This window comes from Patagioenas fasciata, chromosome 3 (genome assembly GCF_037038585.1).
Source record: "Patagioenas fasciata isolate bPatFas1 chromosome 3, bPatFas1.hap1, whole genome shotgun sequence".
In the NCBI taxonomy this organism is placed as follows: Eukaryota; Metazoa; Chordata; class Aves; order Columbiformes; family Columbidae; genus Patagioenas; species Patagioenas fasciata.
In genome coordinates, this window is record NC_092522.1 from 89,776,563 (window position 1) to 89,796,222 (window position 19,660).

The window sequence follows — 19,660 nt, forward strand, 5'->3', positions numbered from 1 at the left end:
GACGTGCCAGCTGCTTCTCCTGAGGTACCGCTCATACTGCCGGGCGTTTGCAGCCCCCGAGGCACCGCTGGTACCCAGTGCCCCACGGACCCGGGCAGAGCCTCACAGGCCGTGCCGGGCCAGCGAACGTACGGGCAGGAAAGGGCACAAAATGGAGACGCCGCGTTTGTATACGTGGGCACACGGGGCTGGTGCGGGTCCGTGCGCTGACACCAGCGGGGCTGTGCGGATTCGCTCCTGAAGACACTTTTCCTGACGTCAACGTCGGATTTTCTCTGGGCGCGGGGACGTGGCTCAACCTCGGCCCCGGCTCTGATTGTCGAGTGGGTGTGGCCCTTGCGCCACGTGGCGGCGGCGTGCCCGCCCACCGCACTGCCATTGGCGGGGAGTGGCTGGGGGGCGTGGCAGCGCCGGCTGCGGAAGGGGAGCGCGGCGGCGGGGGCAGGTGAGCGGCGCCGGGTGAGGTGGGTCCGGTGGGATCCTGTCCCTCGCGGGTGGGATAAACATTGGGTCGCGGTGCTGGGTGGGCCCCGAGACTCTCAGCCGTGTGGGGAGGTGGCTGCTGAAGCCACTTGTGGCGGCGTGTGTCCGGCTGGTCCTTCCCGGCCCAAGGACTGCCAGCGCCTCAGGTGCCCGTGGAGGGCTGGGAACCGCAGCTCAGCAGAGCCGCGACCCGGGTAGAACATCCAGGTGACACTACTGAGGGGTTTCCTGTGGCTGTCAGGGCTCGAAGAGGGAGGACAAGCTGCTTTTGAACTCAATGTATGGAGTCGTGGCAGAGGGCACTGGGTGGTTAATGTTACAGTGAGAAATGGCCAGCCCTTTGCATAACTTTGTTTGGATCCTTGGACCCAGCCATTCGAGAATTGCAGCTCTCTCCACCTAAATCCTGTCATCGTTTGTGATCTGGTGAAATCTGGTCGAGCTCTGTTTATCTAGTGCTGTACTAGGAATGCAGAGTCCCCGTCATGGGTTGTTCTAGTAGTGGTTCCCCTCACAGTCTCACCAATGGATCTGATATGAACAGCTGAAGATATCTGCGGGCTGCAAAATTAAATAGAGTGCAAAATGTGAAACTAATTATAATGACTCAACTTCTATCACTTGTGTCTGTGTTACTTCCTTCTCTAGAAATGGATTCTGAAACCCTCAAGAAATACTCAGCATTGCATCCTAAGCCTCCTGGACTTACTCTTCAGTATGGCACTGCCGGGTTTCGCACCAAGGCTGAACAGCTTGATCATGTCATGTTCCGCATGGGCTTGCTGGCCGTTCTTAGGTCCAAAGCCGTGGCATCTACGATTGGCATCATGGTTACTGCATCTCACAATCCTGAAGTAAGACCAACCTTTACTTTAAAAAGAAAGTAGATGTGATCAGGCTTGTGGAATCAAAGATCTTCCTGGCGCTGAGAGATCAGATCCTGAGGGCACCTGGACCTGCTTAAATCATGTGTTTAGCCTGCTCCCTCTAAATATGATCTCCAGCACCTTTGAAGTTACTTTTCCCTGTACACACGAGCATGATTTTCCCTCATCTGGAGATTCTGTAATGTAGGAAATTTGTGACTTTGGCAAGCTAGGAGTACCCTTGACAAGTGATGAAGCTTTGAGCAAAACGTGCAAGTTTAAAAAATAAAGGGGTGCAGCAATTATATATCAGGCATTTAGACTTGTTCTATGGAGCATTGCAGGTTATTAGAATCTCCCCTTTTGTCATTTTAATGTCAAATGAATTTCATACCAACGTCGTAAGGGGAAAGAGGTTAGTTACTTAATATGCTGGTTATGCTAATTTTGGGGGCTTGTTGGAGCTTTAAATAAAGAGCTAAGCTATGACATCCCGGAAATGCTCCACATTCAAAGAAACGATGTGATTGAACCATGTGTCAGCTGTCTTCAAAGACATTTTGTTAGGTTTCCCACTTTTAGGCTTACTATCTTTTGTTCTTATTTTTCTTCTAAGGAAGATAATGGTGTGAAGCTGGTTGATCCCCTTGGAGAAATGCTGCATCCTTCCTGGGAAGAGTATGCCACACAACTAGCAAATGCAGAGGAGCAAGAATTGCAGGAAACAGTTACTGATATCTGTGAAAAAGCAGCAGTGAACCAGCACAAAGATGCTTCAGTTTTTATTGGCAGAGACACCAGGTAATGAAAAGATGCTGTAGAATTATGCTGCTGTTACGGAGGTCCCAGCATTTTGTTCACAACTGCTTTTGAATGTTTACCCCTCTGCAGCCAGATTTTGCTTTTTTTATGCTTAGTCTGCTACCTACTATTTTATGATTATAGCAATAAACAAATTTTTCCAGTGCTCTTCCTGTCTTCCCTGATAGTTATGAGCACTTCCTAGCACTGTTTCTGATCAGGATGCTTAATTGTGGGGTTTTTTTTGTGGGTACCGTGTGATGTCTGCCTGTGTTCAGCAGTTTACTTGTCTTTGCAATTCTCTGGGGTGGTGGCTTTCCAACTTCTTTATTAGAAGGTGCCTACAGTAGAAAAAAGTACGGCTTTCTTCACACTGAGTTTAAGTCTACAAGCAGGAAGCTTGTAGAGTCATCTTCTACATGTGCTTCCTTCCCAAGTCCATATGTAAATGTCTTCTGCAACCATTATCATTTGCATTTGTTGTTTTCCAGGCCAAGCAGTGAGAAACTTTCGCGGTCAGTAATAGATGGTATCTCCGTTCTAGGTGGTCAGTACCACGGTATGTTAAACCTTTGCAATTCTAGTCTGATTTCAAGTTTTTGTATAAATGTGACTCTGTTATGTTGCTCTAAGGACACCATTTCCATTTTTGCTTGTAAGGATCTGATTTCAGGGTATTCGTATGGCTTTAATGCAGGGGCAGGGTTTCATCGTTTCGTAACAGAACTTGAAAAATTTAATATGCATTTCCTGCACTGTATTTGTCTGTTTGTTTATTGTAGAATAGCAAGTACTATACAACTCTTAAGGAGGAATTAATTTAGTATTCTACTTCTGAATATTGTGCCTTTTTATTTTATGCTAGATTATGGTCTGGTGACAACACCACAGCTACATTATATGGTCTGCTGCCAAAACACCCAAGGGCAGTATGGGAAAGCAACGCTGGAAGGTTATTATGAAAAACTATCCAAAGCTTTTATGGAACTGATAAAAAAGGTGAATACTGGGTGTTGTCTTCTTCATGCAAATGTACAAAATGAATATCTTCTGTTTGTTAGCATGTTTGGGTCTAAAGTTTCAAATTCAGCATGCCTCTGGATGTGGTTTCACTAGGGTATGAGTTCACTTTGCCCCTTCTTCCCTTGTGCTAAGTCTCCTGGCTCTGGAGAGAGTCAGAGACACCTGAAGATTGACTGTGCCAATGGAATAGGAGCCCTGAAACTGTCAGAAATGCAGCCCTACTTGCCACAGGAATTGCTAATTCACCTCTATAATGATGGAACCAAGGAGAAACTCAATTACTTATGTGGTGCAGATTTTGTGAAAGTTCACCAGAAACCACCTAGAGGTACGTAGTCAGTAATTTTATATCCTTTTACCTTCTCTCCAGACCTAGAATCGCAGGGTCTAGCATTGGCATATCATCTTCAGATAAGCTGACCACTCTGTTTCTTACTAAGTGATTGCATGAATGGTTCTGCTTGCGCAACAGAGAGACTTGTACGGCTGGGTTTGGCACATCCCCAGTTTATGTTAGTCTGAATTTTTTTGAGGAGTACAGTATGTCTCTGATTTGCTGAAATATGTTTGACAGTCTGGTCTGGATGTTAAGCTGGTGGTGTCCAAAGATCAGTCAGGACTGGCTTATTGTTATTTACTTCCATTTATGTTATCAAGAAACATTTAGCTTGTGGGCTGGGCTTGCAGACAGTTTTCCGGGTTCCTGAGGAAGAGCTGGGATAATTAACAACTTGGTGCCAGCAGACTCACTGATTGACATAAACCAGTGAGGAAATTATTTCAACCAATTTCCTGCACAAAGTGCATAGAAGAAAATCCCTGAATTGGGGGAGCAGGCTAGTTCGGATATTAGTTTTTTTGAGGCTAAACTGGGTTCTCCGTTTGACAACTGCACCTTCACTGCAACTGCCAGCCCAACCTGATCACCAGGGTACGGTGTCGTTTCCCTCTTGTCACGCTGCTGGCATGCTGGAGAAATGTAGGAAGGGCAGCAGCAGAGCAGCAGTCCCTGCCAGGGATGGATGCTGGTGTGTCACATCTGGATCCTGGCTCTAACTGGGACTGAGAGGAGACTCCTTGGTCATTTCTCTCTGCTCTGAAAAGAAAATGTGGCTTCCTAATTATTCACTGAAATAAATGTTCTGATTTTTCTGAAGTGTTAAGTGGTAAGAGCTGCCTGTTTAAAGTCATAGGAAGGCTCAACCTGTTAAGTGTTGCAGTTGCCGTTACCTCATGCTTTAGCCAGGGGACCTCAGTGGTGGTGCGATGTGTTGTCCTGTGTCACTGCAGGCGTGCAGGAGAAGAAACAGGCAAGTACTGGGGTGCAGTTTCCTGTGTTCTGAAGGATGAGGTGTCAGCAACATGGGCCAGTTTTCCAGCTCGTGTGCTGAAGTGTTGTTTTCCAAGAAGGGGTTACTGGCAGCAGCGTGACCTTTGGAGCTCCCTGCTGAGTTCCTGAGGGACTCTGAGATCAGCCGAGGGAATGGCCAGAATGTTCCTGAGAAATGGAATCTGAGGTTAATGTGGCCAGCATCTTTCTTAAAGAAAAGCAAGATGCACCTCTATAAAAGAGCAGTTCATTCTTGTGCAGTGTTCTTGTGTGAGGTGGTGACAGCTTTACAGCTACTTCTCTATTGGCGTTAAGCCTGGGAAGTTTTTGAGGCAGGTACTCGCTATGCATTAAATTGAATATCAAGCAAACTAAACATGAGATATTTTATAGCCAGCAGATCCACTTCTATGTTGTTTTGTACAGCTCTGAGAAATCTTGGTGATGGGTGCTTTAGAGTGGGGCTGGTTTTTTTCAATAGTAGGACTGATGTGCCACCTCCTGTTGTAATTGCTGCCACTTCAGTGGTGGCTTTGCTGGCATGTGGCTCTTGTGTTAGGAAAGCAGGTCTCCTCTGTGAAAGGGAGTGAAGGGGAGGTGCAGGTCTGGAAAGTGGGAATGGAATAAAATTAAAGAAGCCTGAAATATTCCCCAATAAAAGTAATTTTGATGCAAGGGAAAAACAGTCGTTTCCCATATGTCTTGGAGGGTGAAGCATGTAGAAGTGTTACACCAAGAGCATGCAGTGGACCTGCCACGTGCCAGGAAATGCTGGTGAGGGGGCTCTGGAGCACAGCTCTGCCCAAGCATGGTTTGCCTCCACCCCCAGGGGTACATGGTGTGTCATGGCCCTGCTCAGAGGAGTAAGGGGGAGGCTAGGCAAGTGCCCCGTGTCCAACTGAGCTCAGGTGGCCACTGCTCACTGCTCTGGGCCCCACCCAGGTGTTCCTCTGCAAAGCCTGACTTGCTCTGCTGCACAGCAGGGGAATTGCAGTTTGCCTGGGTCTGTGGGTGATGTGTGCGGCTCGGTGGGCTCTGTCGTGGGTGAGAAAAGGGGTGGGTGTTCTGCTGCAACCTTATGCCATTACTGACATTCAGCGCTTATCTCCAGCATTTAGAGAGGTGACTACACACAGTAGTTCTGGGACTTGATTTTTATCTACATCTGGGAGGAAGGTGTGGCATAATAACTTGCATTTTTGATATTTATATTTTTGTTCTGGGTATGCACTTTTCAGTTGCCATCCAATACAGCTTCTCTGTTGTGAGTCTCTTTTAGAAGCAATGTCTGTTTCAGAGCATTAGTGTTTTGTGTGTGTGTGTGTGTGTGTGTCTGCACAGGACTAACTTCCACACAAGACCGACACTGGGAATAATTTAAACATTTTATATCTTTTTCTATCATCTCTAAGTTGCATTTGTACCTCTATGTGCACTAGGGCTCGACATGAAGCCCAATGAGAGATGCTGCTCATTTGATGGTGATGCAGACAGAATTGTTTACTACTACAAGGATGAAACTGGCCATTTTCACCTAATTGATGGAGATAAAATAGCAACTTTAATTAGTATCTTCCTTAAAGAACTTCTTGCCAAGGTAACATTAATGTATGAAATGAATGCTGACACTAATTTGTAATGTGTAAAATAGTCTAAGGAAGCTGTGTTGGTTTGTACAGTGACCTAAAATAAACCCAATTTGAAAAGAGATCAGTCCTGTACCTCAAAAATGGTGTTTTTACAAGGGTGTGACTTCCACATTCCAAATAACAATCTGAGCACTGACATATTAACCTGGAACCTTTTCTTAGTGGGAGAAAACTTTTCCAGTTTCAGTGTGTAAAACATTGATATTCTATTCTCTCACTTTTGTTATCTTTTATAAATTTTTCATGAATTTTGGGTTCAGTCCTTTACTTTATGAAGGCTGGGCATTCCGTTTGCATGAGAACTTGGTTGTGGCTGTCAAAGTGGTTTGTATGTCATTGTTCCAAACCTGCTATCTGCCGTGTAGCATCCTCTCCCACAGAGGATAGACAGAAAAAGCGTTTATTTTTCAGAAGCCCTCTTAGACTTGGCATCTGTGATACCAAACCTAGACAAGGTATCCTGGTTTTGTTTTCTTGGAGACCAGCTAACTTCTTGCATGGTGGCAGAGAAGCTGGCCAGTGAGGAGAAGTTGTGCTTGCCACCAGCCTTTGCTTGCTTTGCACTGGAAGCTTTGTCTCTACTGCTTGGGTATGTGACCTGATGTAATGCCGTGTGTCTGGCCAGTGCACTGAGCTTGCAAAAAACATGTGGTGTACAAAGACATGACCAGAATTCATTTTGTCTTTTAAACATGTAGAAATTGTCTGTGAGCTGATGCCTTCCTCTGCTGCCCAGGAATTTTAAGTGTCTGTAAGAGAACATATTTTTAATAATAATTCTGATTATCCTTCCATGTATCCTACTTGTCTGGCCATGTGCCTGTCAGGCAGTAACACAATTTTATTTCTTGGTTTGCTCAGGTGGGACAGACCATAAAGATGGCAGTGGTACAAACAGCATACGCCAATGGGAGTTCCACACGCTACCTTGAGGAAACACTGAAGGTATTCTCCTTTTTTTTTCCCCTGGTAGCTCCCTGCAAATGTTGTTTACTTTAAAAATAAATACTACCGTAATATGATTGCTAGGAAAACTTAAACTAGGCTAAAATAAATGACCGTTTCAAACCCGCTGTAGCAACTAAATTCTTGGTGGTAAAAGAGACGTGAGATAGCAAAGCAGAAAAAAATTCTGGTCAGCTTTTGCTAGTTAAAAAAAAAAATAAAGTTTGGCAAAAGTGAAACAAAATCACTTGTCACTTCTGGAACAAGTTGAGGATTTTATGGCTTTTCAATAGCATCAGTAAAGGCTCCTTGATACTTTGACACTGGTTGTTTCAATTTGTGCAACAGACTAAATGTTGTTCCCTACAGAAATTGAGCTATGATTTCAGTTAAGGTAGAAGTCTGGTATGTATGTTCCCTGAAACTATAAAATGAATTGAGTTTTTCCTGGTTAGGGGTTTTCTGTTTCATGATTTTGGTTTGGTTTTTGGTGTGGGTGGTTTTTTTGTTGATTTTTTTTTATTTGTTTGTTTGGGTTTGTTGTTTTTTTTTGTTGTTGGATTTTTTTTTTTTGTTCTTATTGCTTGTTTGTTGAGGTTTTTTTTAATAAAAAAACCCCAGTCTTTATTTCTACTTAAATAAATGAAATATTTTTAATGAGCCTGTAGAAATAATGGATAATTTTAGCTCAGGTTAGTCTGTAACAGTCTCTACCCCATGTTGGTGCTCAGTTCCCCTCCGGGAGAGCATGTAGCCCTGTTTTCATCTCTGCATATCCTTGGGCTCCAGGTACCCGTGCACTGTGTCAAAACAGGAGTGAAGCACTTGCATCACAAGGCCCAGGAGTTCGATGTTGGTGTTTATTTTGAGGCAAATGGACATGGTACAGTAAGTATGAGCAAGTAATGCATAAGATCAGACAATATATACAAAATTTTAGTTGGATTAGCTGGAGAAGGAGGTATTTTCACTCTCTGCTTATATTTATAAACAAGACTTTTCTCTCTTTGGTTGAGAACAGACTTCTTTCCCCTTTCTGTCTTTATCATAGCATTGCCACCATCTCCTCTGTGGTTTACATGGGGATGGGAATTCGTGGTAGCAAACATTAATTATGGTTATATGGGCTTAAATGGTAACATTTTTTTCCTTATTGCTGCACGTATCCTAATTTGCAATGTGGGCTGATCTTTACAAGCTCTCATTGTTTTATTCTAGGTATTATTTAGTAAAGCTGCTGAAACTAAAATACGACAACTTGCAAAAGAGGAGAAAGATGATGAAAAAAGAGAAGCAGCAAAGGTGCTAGAAAACATGATCAACCTGATTAATCAGGTAAAAACTGAGAACCAAATCACTATATTAACAGTCTTGGGGCTAACACTGCTGGTTAGGCAGGTTAGTCAGGCCACTGGGGCAGGAGCTGGGGTGCCATGAGAGAGGGACCAAGAAGAAAAGTGCAGGAACAGGCCTCTTGAGAAAGGTGTGATACTTTCTCATGAGATGCTTTCATCTGGTGCAGTCTCCTGGCTTGCTTTGGCATCCAAAGAGGGAGTGGGACAGCATGGGAACCTAGTGATAGGATGTGACTTGTTCATGATTCAACATGCAGTATGGGAGGAGGGGGATGTTCCAGTGCCCTTGTCCACACACTCTTGGGACTCCTTATCTTGGCACAGATGTTTCTCATCTGGGGAGAGCCTTATGCATCCTGACCCCAGAACAGCGCTCCTTAGGAGAGGTAAGGCCGGGCACTTGCCCTTGGCAGAGCTATACATGGCTGCTGGTGTTCGTACCACAGGTGCAGCGGGGAAAGGAGAGAAAAACAAAACACCCCTCCAACCAAACAAAAGCCTCGTCTACCCAGGCTGAGGCAAGGCAGCCTGGCTGCATTTTCATTCTCTTCAGCTGAAGGTTCTTGATCAAATCACACCTTTGTTTCTTCCCTGTTGACTGCTCCAGTATTTCTTCCCTTCCTCTTAACAGACAGTTGGTGATGCTATCTCAGACATGTTGGTCATTGAGGCAATCCTGGCTCTGAAAGGCCTGACAGTGCAACAGTGGGATGCCATCTACACTGACCTTCCCAACCGGCTGCTCAAGGTTCAGGTGAGTTACACCTGGCTGGCTCAGGTTACTGGAGCCTCTTAAGACCCTGCTGGGAGCAGCTCTTGCCTGCATACATTTAGATAAGCTTTGTTTTAAAGCTAAACCAGCCCATTAAAGGGCAACAAGCCATGAAGCAACCCCGATGAGGGAGCAGAAATTCACTTGGACTAAAATAAAAATATACGTTATACAAATGGTGAAATAATAGCCAACTGTATTAAATAGAAAAACCTGAACTATTCAAATTCTAACTTAGAAAAATAGGATTTTTTCTAATTTGAAAGTTAATAAAGAAATTCTAAGGCACCTGCCTGCTGGGCAGCTGGATTTTAATTGCTGTGCCACTTTGTGTAACTTGAATATTCAAGTTCTTACTTCTTTATCTTCTCCAGTACTCAAAGAGCTCAAGAACAGGCTCCTGCATGGTAACACTCTATCAGGCACCATAAGGGAGCTCTGGGTTCTAAATGAACCAGATGAGTTTTCTTCTGATCTACTGGAAGAAGCTTCAGAGAGGAGCCAAGGAGGCAAAGCAAGCAGCTGAGTCCTATCAGGACTGGGTTAATACCTGCCAAGTAATTGAGTAGGGATCCCAGTGTTAGAATTAAGCTGGGAACTCCCACATTGAGCTCTTCTGCAGGCAGCACAACACATAAAATCCCGAAGTTCTGTCTTAACTGTGACCTTTTTCATTCCACTCTCATTGTACAGCTCCAGCACACAAACTGTCTGTTTTTGATGCTGCAGGTTGCAGACAGGCAAGTTATTGACACAACAGATGCAGAGAGGCGGGCAGTTACACCTCCAGGACTACAGGAGAAAATCGATGCGCTTGTAAAGAAGTACAAATTGTCACGGGCGTTCGTCCGTCCATCAGGAACAGAAGATGTAGTTAGAATATACGCTGAAGCAGATACACAGGTCAGAGCTTAAATAAATCCACTTCATATACAAGTTGTTTATGTTAAAGTCTCCTGCTTAGTATTGGGTGATGGAGGGAGAAGTATGTTTACATACTCCTCATTTAATCACATTTAGCAGGTGATTGCAAGTGAATGCAAAATGTCTCTGGCTGTTATTTACAAAAGAGCTGTTTGATGTTATCAGTGTTTAAAAGTTAACTATTTATGAAGGCAGATTTGACACTAGATGAGATTTGGACAAGAAAGTCAGCCTTCTGAGAATTGCATGATTTCATAATAGGCAAAATTAAAAAAACAAAACAAGCACACAAACAACACAACAAAACAACTAACAAAACAAAAAAAATCATCAGTCTGTGGTTAAGAATTAGTCCACATGTGAACTTAAAAGTTGAGAGCAAAAGCAACGCTCCTGCCTGCTTCTTCCTGCCAGCATGACCACAGTGGCAGAAGATGCCCGAGGATGGCAGAGCATTTGCAGGGTAACGCTTGCCTTAACATCACATCCTTGCTCTAACCTTCTCACACTGACACCAATGTAACCAACTTTTAAATTACTCCACAGGAGAACACGGATGCCCTTGCCCATGAAGTCAGCCTTGCTGTTTACCACCTCGCAGGTGGAAGAGGAGAACCGCCCCAGCCTATATAACAAGTGACACAACTGCAGTTAAAAAGAATAAGTCAAGTTACAAACTTTAATATTACTTTCTTACCATTTGCTCATGTGGACATACCCAACCCTTCCTGAGAATAGTGAAGATTAATCAGTACTGAGCAGAATATTATTCTGCTCATTCTTTACCTCTATTAGCAACTTACCTCTTAATGAGATATTCTTGCTGCTGAATGTTTCCCCTGCAAGTATGTGTAACTTCTGAAGCTGAAGTGACAGAGGCACCTCACTTCTTGACAGGCAGCGGCCTGGCCATGCCCAGAAGGAATCCTGTTCCCACCCAGCTTACTTTGTAGGTTATTGTCACCTTGTGCCTGAAGACCTTCTCTCCCACTTCCTCAGAACGCTTGCAGCAGCTGCATTTGCTTGCAGCTCTGTGTAGCTGCAGCACAGCGTGCTGCTGCAGAAGCATCACCCCACCTCCCACAGCAACCACAGCGTCCCTGGGCAAACAGTGTTAGGCAGAGCTTGGCATTGGTCTTGAGATTCAGTCCACCTCAGTTCAAGAGGGAAATAACATAATGAAAGAGCATTTTGCAAATAGTAATATATCATTGCAATAATATCTTCATTGGATACTTTTACAAAATTAACATATTGTACTAATACTATTTATAATCACTTTTAAGACGGGAGGACAGTGCCAAGTTTGTTTTCTGTGGCCCTTACTCCTGAGCAGTGTGAAGGGATGGGGCCAAGAGGATGTAATGTTTTAAACACACAAGTATTCCCCTCTGCATAGATGGGTTCAGGGTACCTACCTCTGACAAATGTGTTTTTCAAGGCGGTCTGGTATTAACTCTTGGCATGATGGCATTTTCCAGATTGCTAAATAAGCACAAGTTCCAATTGATTAAAAAAAGACAAATAAACTGGAAACAAATTGAAAAAATGTGCAACTTGTTTTTTTTTTTTTTAGGATTTTTTTAAAGACAGAACTCAAGACAACAAAACATGTACTGTAAATAGTAGGCACCATAATCAATATGAGCCACCAATATTTAAACGTGATTCAGGCCACATCCAGAACTTCTCTCTTATTTACAAATATTTAACTTAAATACAACATTAAGTATTTCATTACATACAAAGTAAGAAAAGAATACTATACAACTGGGAAAGATACATATTTCATTTAAATAGTTACATTACATATAAGGTGAATAGTACCAGTTTGGTTTATGTTTTTATGATACCTTCAAGAAAATCCTTCTCAACCATTTCTTCTATCTTTTGTCGTGCTTTGCTGGAGAAGGTCTTGAGGTTCTCCATTTTTATGTCCTTACTTGGAAAGCAGTTGGGGTAAAGGACAGGGCTCCCTGAGTGTCCAACGCATCTGCTTGTGACTTTGCTGTTAAAAACTTGGCTGAGCACATTGAAGAAAGGCAAAAGCTGCTCAATGCTGCGAACAGTGTAGATGGTTAAAAGCAAGTGACCTGGTTCCCAACTGAGTGTTTTTCCTGAGCTGTCCTCCTCCGGGTTCTTCTGTAAAGAGAGATAAATGGGAAATAATACAAGATAAAACAGAAAAAGCAAAGGTAAAAGTAAGACTAATGCCTAATGAAGTATTTTTCCATATTCCAAAAATATTTGGCCTATCACCAACATACACATCTGCTGGTGTGCAGCTTTCAAAGGAGATTTCCTGTTTCTCTCCTCTCCGCACTTTGCAGCATCGGTGGTTGGGAGTGAACAGGCTGGCACTGCAAGCAAAGCTGTGCTGTTCTAAGTATCGGCAGTAACACACGTAGAGGCTCTGAGCAGGGACTGGAAGTTCTCACAAAGGAAAATGATTCAGGTACTTGTGAGTTCTCAGAAGAACTTGATTAAGCAGGTTTCATTTAATGGAGGGAATTTCACAGGAGAGAATTTCAGGAACCCCACCAGTGAAGGCAGCAGTCATACACACCAGGTGTCACAGGCAGTGTCAGTCCCCCTGTTAAGGGTTGCCTTACATATCTGCATGCTAAAATACCTGAGCACTAACACCCAGCTGCTTATAAGGTACCCTTCACTATTTTTTTTTTTTTGTGTGTGTCAAAAATCATATTCAAATCTAGATATCACCACGACAAACACTTTGTTTGGACTGTTACTGACAAACCAGCATGGGAGACCACCTAGAGTGAACCAGAGTTCCAGCAATGCTGGTTTTTATTCTGCAAGGAAGAGAAAGGGAGCACAAAGGCCACATCAAGGAGAGCCACCTCCTGATCCACCTCTGCCCAGGCAGGGGTGCGAGAGCCCCAGGGGCTGCCCAGCTCTGGAGGAGCCGGTTGGTGATGGAGGGACAGCGAAGGGAAGGGGCAGCAGCAGGAATAGAGCAGAGGTGAGGGTTACCCACTGCACAGCCTTTGAGCAAACTTATCTTCCTCAAGAGATGAAACTTTTGCAAATAACAGTTTTTGCCCTTTAGATGAAGCAACTGGAGCCTACATGACATCCATTTCACAAAAAGCAATAAGGTTAAAATACTAAATACATTCATGTTGAATTTTAATCTGGTGGTTTGGCTCCCGGTCACAGAAGAGTGCTGTTTTAGCTCTACTCTGTATTCTCCACAAAGTCTCAAGAAAAGAAACACTCATAATGAAACAGAACAAGAGAAGACTATTCCAACACAGGAAGAGATGTTGCTGCCTCCTACTTCTAATGAAGTTACCAGTTTCTGAAGTTTCTCCTTTAAAAATTTCACACTGGATTCACAGAGGACAGGCTTCTCTGTATGTGTTCTCTATGGTGCTTGGTATTACTCAGTGGTGAGCACAGACTAACTGCAGCGCACAGCCAGGGTCAGTGTTACACAGCAGACAATCAAACGGGCTGCACGTGCAAGTTCTAATTCTCTCTCTGACAAATGAAATACAATCTGTCCAAGCCATTTCCTCATGGCAGTTATCTTGGCAATCACCACTAATTCCTCCGATGCTAAAAACAACAGCTAATTTGACAGTGACTGGATGAGGGATTGTGTGTTTCACACTTGCTGTTTGGTAAAAATGATTTTACAACTTAATTTTATAATAATTTGCAGTAATGATCCTTCTTAGAAGTAACACTAACTTTTTGTAATCTATTTTATATAGGAAATCAACTTTAAAATAATTCTTTTAGTTATCTACAAAAATAAGGGCTCTCATGATTCTTTCACTTAAAAAAAATCCCTCAAGTTTGTCCTCTTACAAGACTGATCTCTCAGTTGCTACAGGAAGCTAAATAGTGCCCAGGGCATTGAGGTGATGGTATTATGTTGAGCTTGTTTCACAACTCAAGCATCAAAGGCCACCCTCACCTGATGCTTGGCCATCTCCAATCCCTCCAAAACCACCGTCTTAAAGTCCTCCTGTTTGTCCTGTGGAAGGAAAGAGGAGAACTTTCAGACTGCATTTCATATATCAAAATAACACTTTGCCATGAAGGCTGTGCAGTTGCTTGGTTGGGTGCTGTGCTTTGGCCAGAAAATGACCCACCCCAAAGAGTCCCTGGTCCGGAAACTGCAGACTCTGGGGCCGATGTGGCCAAGACACTCTTAGACAACAACAGCGCTGCCACTTTGGTCTTCCATTTATTGCCAGTAGTGCTGAAGGAGGTTTTTAACACATTTCGTTCAGAGAACAGAGCCTGGGCAACACAATACTACACAAATCTGCGCATCAGTCAGAGTGCCCTGAAGGAAAACTAAAATCCACTGGAACACATTGCTCAGAAACAGTTAATTTCCAAGAAAAATTCATGGCTATATGCAACAGTATTCTCGTCTGCACAGAGAAGAAATGGCCTGGAAGTCAATATTCATTACCTCATGTTTATCTCATCATTGAACCCTTAGCTATGGTTCACAGTGTGCAACTGCTGCCGTGACTGGGGGGTTCCAGAAATTCCAGGAATTTTTCTATCTTCTTGAAGCATACTGTGGAAGTCCTGACTTCACAGTATCACAGTATCACAGTATGTTTGGGACTGGAAGGGACCTCAAAAGATCATCTAGTCCAATCCCCCTGCTGGAGCAGGAACGCCTAGGTGAGGTCGCACAGGAACGTGTCCAGGCGGGCTTTGAATGTCTCCAGGGAAGGAGACTCCACAACCCCCCTGGGCAGCCTGTTCCAGTGCTCTGTCACCCTCACTGAGAAGTTCTTTCTCAAATTTAAGTGGAACCTCTTGTGTTCCAGCTTGATCCCACTGCCCTTTGTCCTATCATTGTTTGCCACTGAGAAGAGCCTGACTCCATCCTTGTGGCACTCACCCATTATATATTTATAAACATTAATAAGGTCACCCCTCAGTCTCCTCTTCTCCAAACTAAAGAACCCCAGCTCCCTCAGCCTTTCTTCATAAGGGAGGTGCTCCACTTCAGGCATTTATCTCAACATACAGTACTTACCAGCATGTATATTTTACACATCATATGTAATTTATAATTCATGCAATGAGATTATTTGGAGTGTAAAAACTTTCTAACAAGTACAGCACACTACAATGAACACCAGGGTTAGAAGCTACACCTGATTAGCAGTCAGTTCAAACCGATTATTCTTTTATAGATGCGAGAAGAGAATTTTAGTCTCATCTTCATGGTTCAAAACCAATAAAATTAAGAATGCAGATGTGCTTCAGATATTTGTTTTATCCCCTGTAGCTGCGAGCCTTGCTTGAATAGTTCCGATCTGCCTGGAACTAAGTTATCCCTGAAGTTTACGCAGCCACTTGTGTATCAGCAGTCATTTCTTTATTCAATGAAAACATTCGTTAGAGATTGTAAATGCAGCAACTACAACAAGCTGCCAGTGTTACAGCCCTGGCAACACCATCTATTTGGAGGGAAACCCAAGAATGAAATTTCAGAGCTTTTTCCCATATAGCTTCCAGCTTTCTCCCTGTTTTCCCTGGTCCGCCCACCAAGGCTTCCCAGTGAAGTGTCTGCCAAGGGCTCTCCCCTCACAGTAGAAGCACAGTAGAAGCAGCTATCTTCTTATTTGTGGCAGCAGAAGGGAACTCCCCGGGACAGGGCCTGTCCAGCTGCCAGCAGCTTCAGGAGCAGATCAGGCTTCCACCCCACCCAAACCAGGGTTTTCATTTCCTCACACACCAACGCCCATGACAGCCCTAATTCTGCTCCCACCCTGCAAACTGTGCAGCCAGATTCTCACGGAACAGTTTCTACTGCTCTCTGCTATCTTCCATTCATTGTCACTGCTTTGGGGAAGAAATCCAGCCCTCCCTGGCTTGACACAGTCTCAGAACTCTTGGTTCTGTCGTTTTTCGAATGCAACAGTTTTCTAAACATTTAAATGTGATTATTCACAAAAAATGCTTTTCTACTTTAAAAAGTAGCTAGTTATACTAGTATACACATATATGACTATTTGAAAGTGATTTTATGTTAAAATATATTAGACATTGAAGCATATTTTACTTTTTAATCAAATAACACTTTTATTTGGAAACTCCAGAGTCACTGACCATCATAGTTTTTTGATCATTGCAAGTTTGGGGTTTTTTTTGTTGTTTGTTTGTCAAGCTTTTTTTTTTTTTCTTTCTTCTGTTTTACATCTCTCTGTGTGGTTTTTGCCTGAAACTGACTTGAGACTACTCCAATAGGAATATGCTACACCAGATGAGCTCCTTTCCATTCTTCACTGTTAAAAACCACAAAATATCCAAAACCAGTGCTGTGAGTTACTATATATCAAAGTTTTCAATGAAAAGCAAAACTGAAAGAAAGCAACATACCTTTGCTTTTTTTCGCAGCAGTTTTGCTAGACGCACCACATACGGTTTGAATTCCCTCTGATGTGTACCCTGTCTTCGTACTTCCAAGCCTGAATCATCTGAAGCTTCCGGAATAAAGGCCCAACGATACCTGTCAAGAGATAACACAAGCAAACATAATCCTTGCTGAACATTCAGGCTTTTCTGCTAGATCTAAAAATAAGTGGATGAAGAAATCTCATAAAATATCAAAGACAAAAGGCAAGGGGGAAACAACCCCCATAAAAAACATCAGTCTTTGACAAGAAAAAATAGTGAAGGCACATTCTGAAAAGTGAGAGGTAACATGGCTGAAAATGTAGTGTTTTTTTCCTTTAGAGTTTCTTAAAGGATGCCAAGAGCAATGTAAGGTAGAGAAGCTAAAACCAGAAGTATTCACATCTGCATTGTGTGCAAGAAAACTGAAAGCAATTCTGAATTAAAATATCTAAGTTACTTAAAACACTTTGCTGCACATTTGCAATGCTTCCTCTAACACATGAAATGTTCTCCATATATCATGTTGATAGCAGAAATTCATTATTCTACCACGCAACCAAGTGGACCATTCCCACACACACACCGCACTGCAAGGACCAGGTACTTGCATTATAAACTATAAAGGAAATCAAAGTTTCTGTCCTTAAAACTTCAATCCAAGACTCCATGAGAATGCAGTAAAAGACAGAGTGATTCAGCGTGACTATCGTCTTCCCAGAAATGCACAGTAATGACCTACATAGAACTCGGTTGGCTAATAACGGGGATTAGAACAGCTTGGAGAACTGAATGAGAATGATTAACCAAATCCCCAGGAAATAGAAGAAATAACCCTCAAGATTAGCTTTAGATTTAGGAATACTATAAGGCACAAACTGACAAAGCGTGCACAGGTCTTACCACCCTCTAGTGTCTTTAAATACCAGGTTAATTAGAGGTGACCAAACATCTCCAGAGCAGTGCCAGGGCATCAGCTCTCACACAGTCACTGCTGTGCAGTGTAAAGGAAGAGATGAGATACTTTCTTTTGTCCTTGGTGCCTTCTCATTTCTAGGGTCTTCAGCAAACACCAGTTGTTTTGCATTATTTTTTTCAACAGGGCAGGATTGCAGAGGCACTGCAGAACCAGTTTGCACACATGGATACTACTGACCAAGAAAAACCCATGGGGTCCCCTGTACCGACAGATTTGTTGCAACATCTTCCAGACAGATCACGCAGGAGTAATTTAAGTGAGTCATGCTGAGATGACACGGTTGTCTCATCTCATGCATTAGTCACTGAGACATGTGGGTGGATTTTGAGTTCTTAGACATTACTGCAACTAAATACTTTAAAAATAAAACATTTGAATAAATCGCTATTACTAATTAGCTCACAAGTGTGGAGAATCTCTTGCCACAGGCTAAATCAAAGCAGCTTAAACTCATTTGGTGTGCAGCATCATTCACTCTGGGGGCCGCTCTGACACTGGAAAGGAATGAACTGTGGGCTGCTCTGGGTAAAGGCCAGAAAATGAAAGGAAATAGGAAAACAAAGATTTTACAAATAAGCATGGACAATCATAAAAAAACTAAATGACAGTGTCTTCTACTCACATCTGAAACTGCGGGAGATTTTCAGATGGTAATGCTAGGGCCAAGTCCAGAAACTTGCAAGCAGACAAGTACAGGTTCAGCCATCTCTGGCTGTTGTAGGATGTGGAGAAACCATTGCCGCCTGTGTACGTCGTCTCCAGACCAGCAACAGATGGGCCAGAAGTTCTAAAATAAATTACAGCAGGCAGGTGAGTCCTAACAGCCTTCTGCCACTATGAGAACATCATCTTTTTTACCTGCCTTTACAAACACACAACTCTTTATTTACCAACTTTATGCTGAATCCACAAATCAAACCAGAACACAGCAAGTCTGTGCTATGGGTGGAGTTTTATGTTTATGTATATATATGATAAAATGTTAATATATAATAAAGATGATACACTGTATCTCATTCCCATCAGATGTCCAAATTAAGAGAAAGTTTAAAATTGCCGCTCATGCTGATATTACTTTATTTTAGGGAACAGTTCTTCAAAAGAACAAAGAGAATCTAGAAAAAAATGAACAAGACTTGGGCAAATAAGTCCTCCCGTTCTTTGAGATACCTGCCTCTACTGCTAGCATTCACTGAAATGCATCATACTGTGCAGAAGAATGTAGACAGCATAGAAATGAACAAGAAAACCAGAAAAATCTCATTTTTGCCATTTTAACACTAGAAGAAAGCACATTTTTGTTTAGACAAAAAAAAAATGCAGTCTTATTCTAAATAAGTGAATGATACAGAAAAGCTATAAAGTGATGCCATGCATATTTTAATTGCAGAAGCAGTGTCATTTTAGCCAGGAAGACACTATAAGAACTAACACACTTTTATTGCATAATTCTCCTTCGTGGTTTATGAGCAATCTGACAGTGGGATTTTGTTTTGGTTTGCCCTGAACAGTATGTCCCTGGTACTGCAGTGAGACTGAACCACCCTTTATTTGTCCTTCTCATTTGAGCTTGACAATTCTTTCTAAGACAAATTATTCTAAAGACTGACTCAACTGCCCATAAGCACACCAGGAGACTGCTATCTAGTTAAATAAATGGGAAGTTTGTAAATTTACCTGGAGATGTCTTCATCAGCAGTGAGTTCCTGTTCCATCAGTAAAAACACTTGTACCTGAGGATTAAATGCTACACGTTAATACCATTTTTTATGGACTGTGACTCGGAAAATGATGTGGGGAGGCCTAAGTAGTAAGCCCTAGAGAAACTGGACCTTTATTTCCATTCCTGGATGATGATATAACTCCTTGAAATACGAGTGGACACTGGCACCCTAAAGCTCTTTTATCCCTTATATATAGCCTGAGTAGCACAAGGGCCATAAGAAACTGTCTCTTTTAGGGGCAGGAAGGCTCTCAGAGGCAAATCCCCTCCAATAGTTAGAGAGAGAGTAAGGCCAAATGGAAAAGATAATAAAGAATCATGTAATGGAGCAGTCAAGATCAGCTGTGAATTCCCAGAAGTAACACAGTCCTATCCACTGAAAGAAGTTCCAGGACTGTGGTGCGAAAG

At 42.8% G+C, this 19,660-nt stretch overlaps 2 protein-coding genes across 11 annotated transcripts in view; one reads left to right on the forward strand and one right to left on the reverse strand.

Annotated features, from left to right (window-relative positions):
* Positions 1–346: 346 nt before the first annotated feature.
* PGM3 (phosphoglucomutase 3) lies at positions 347–11,697 on the forward strand. 2 transcript variants are annotated; one of them, XM_065833314.2, is made up of 13 exons: positions 347–464; positions 1,132–1,337; positions 1,966–2,150; positions 2,642–2,709; positions 3,016–3,149; positions 3,306–3,501; positions 5,943–6,100; positions 7,014–7,097; positions 7,887–7,985; positions 8,316–8,432; positions 9,084–9,206; positions 9,954–10,127; positions 10,695–11,697. In XM_065833314.2, the coding sequence occupies exons 2-13, from the start codon at positions 1,134–1,136 to the stop codon at positions 10,779–10,781; spliced, it is 1,629 nt and encodes a 542-aa protein (XP_065689386.2). In that variant the 5' UTR covers positions 347–464; positions 1,132–1,133; the 3' UTR covers positions 10,782–11,697. The 2 variants fall into 2 exon arrangements, with proteins under 2 accessions (XP_065689386.2, XP_065689387.2); XM_065833315.2 differs by having other exon boundaries at positions 347–445.
* The window catches only part of DOP1A (DOP1 leucine zipper like protein A), a 63,467-nt gene continuing 55,495 nt past the window's right edge, over positions 11,689–19,660 (reverse strand). For 6 of the 9 annotated variants that reach the window (XM_065833309.2, XM_071806819.1, XM_065833307.2 and 3 more), the window contains 5 exons: positions 19,207–19,262; positions 18,152–18,316; positions 16,536–16,665; positions 14,098–14,157; positions 11,689–12,290 (listed from right to left, as the gene is read on the reverse strand). In XM_065833309.2, coding sequence (XP_065689381.2) covers positions 11,985–12,290; positions 14,098–14,157; positions 16,536–16,665; positions 18,152–18,316; positions 19,207–19,262 — 717 coding nt within the window. In that variant the 3' untranslated portion in view covers positions 11,689–11,984. The remainder of the gene's footprint in view (positions 12,291–14,097; positions 14,158–16,535; positions 16,666–18,151; positions 18,317–19,206; positions 19,263–19,660) is intronic. The other 3 variants (XM_065833310.2, XM_071806823.1, XM_071806824.1) reach the window with 1 other exon arrangement.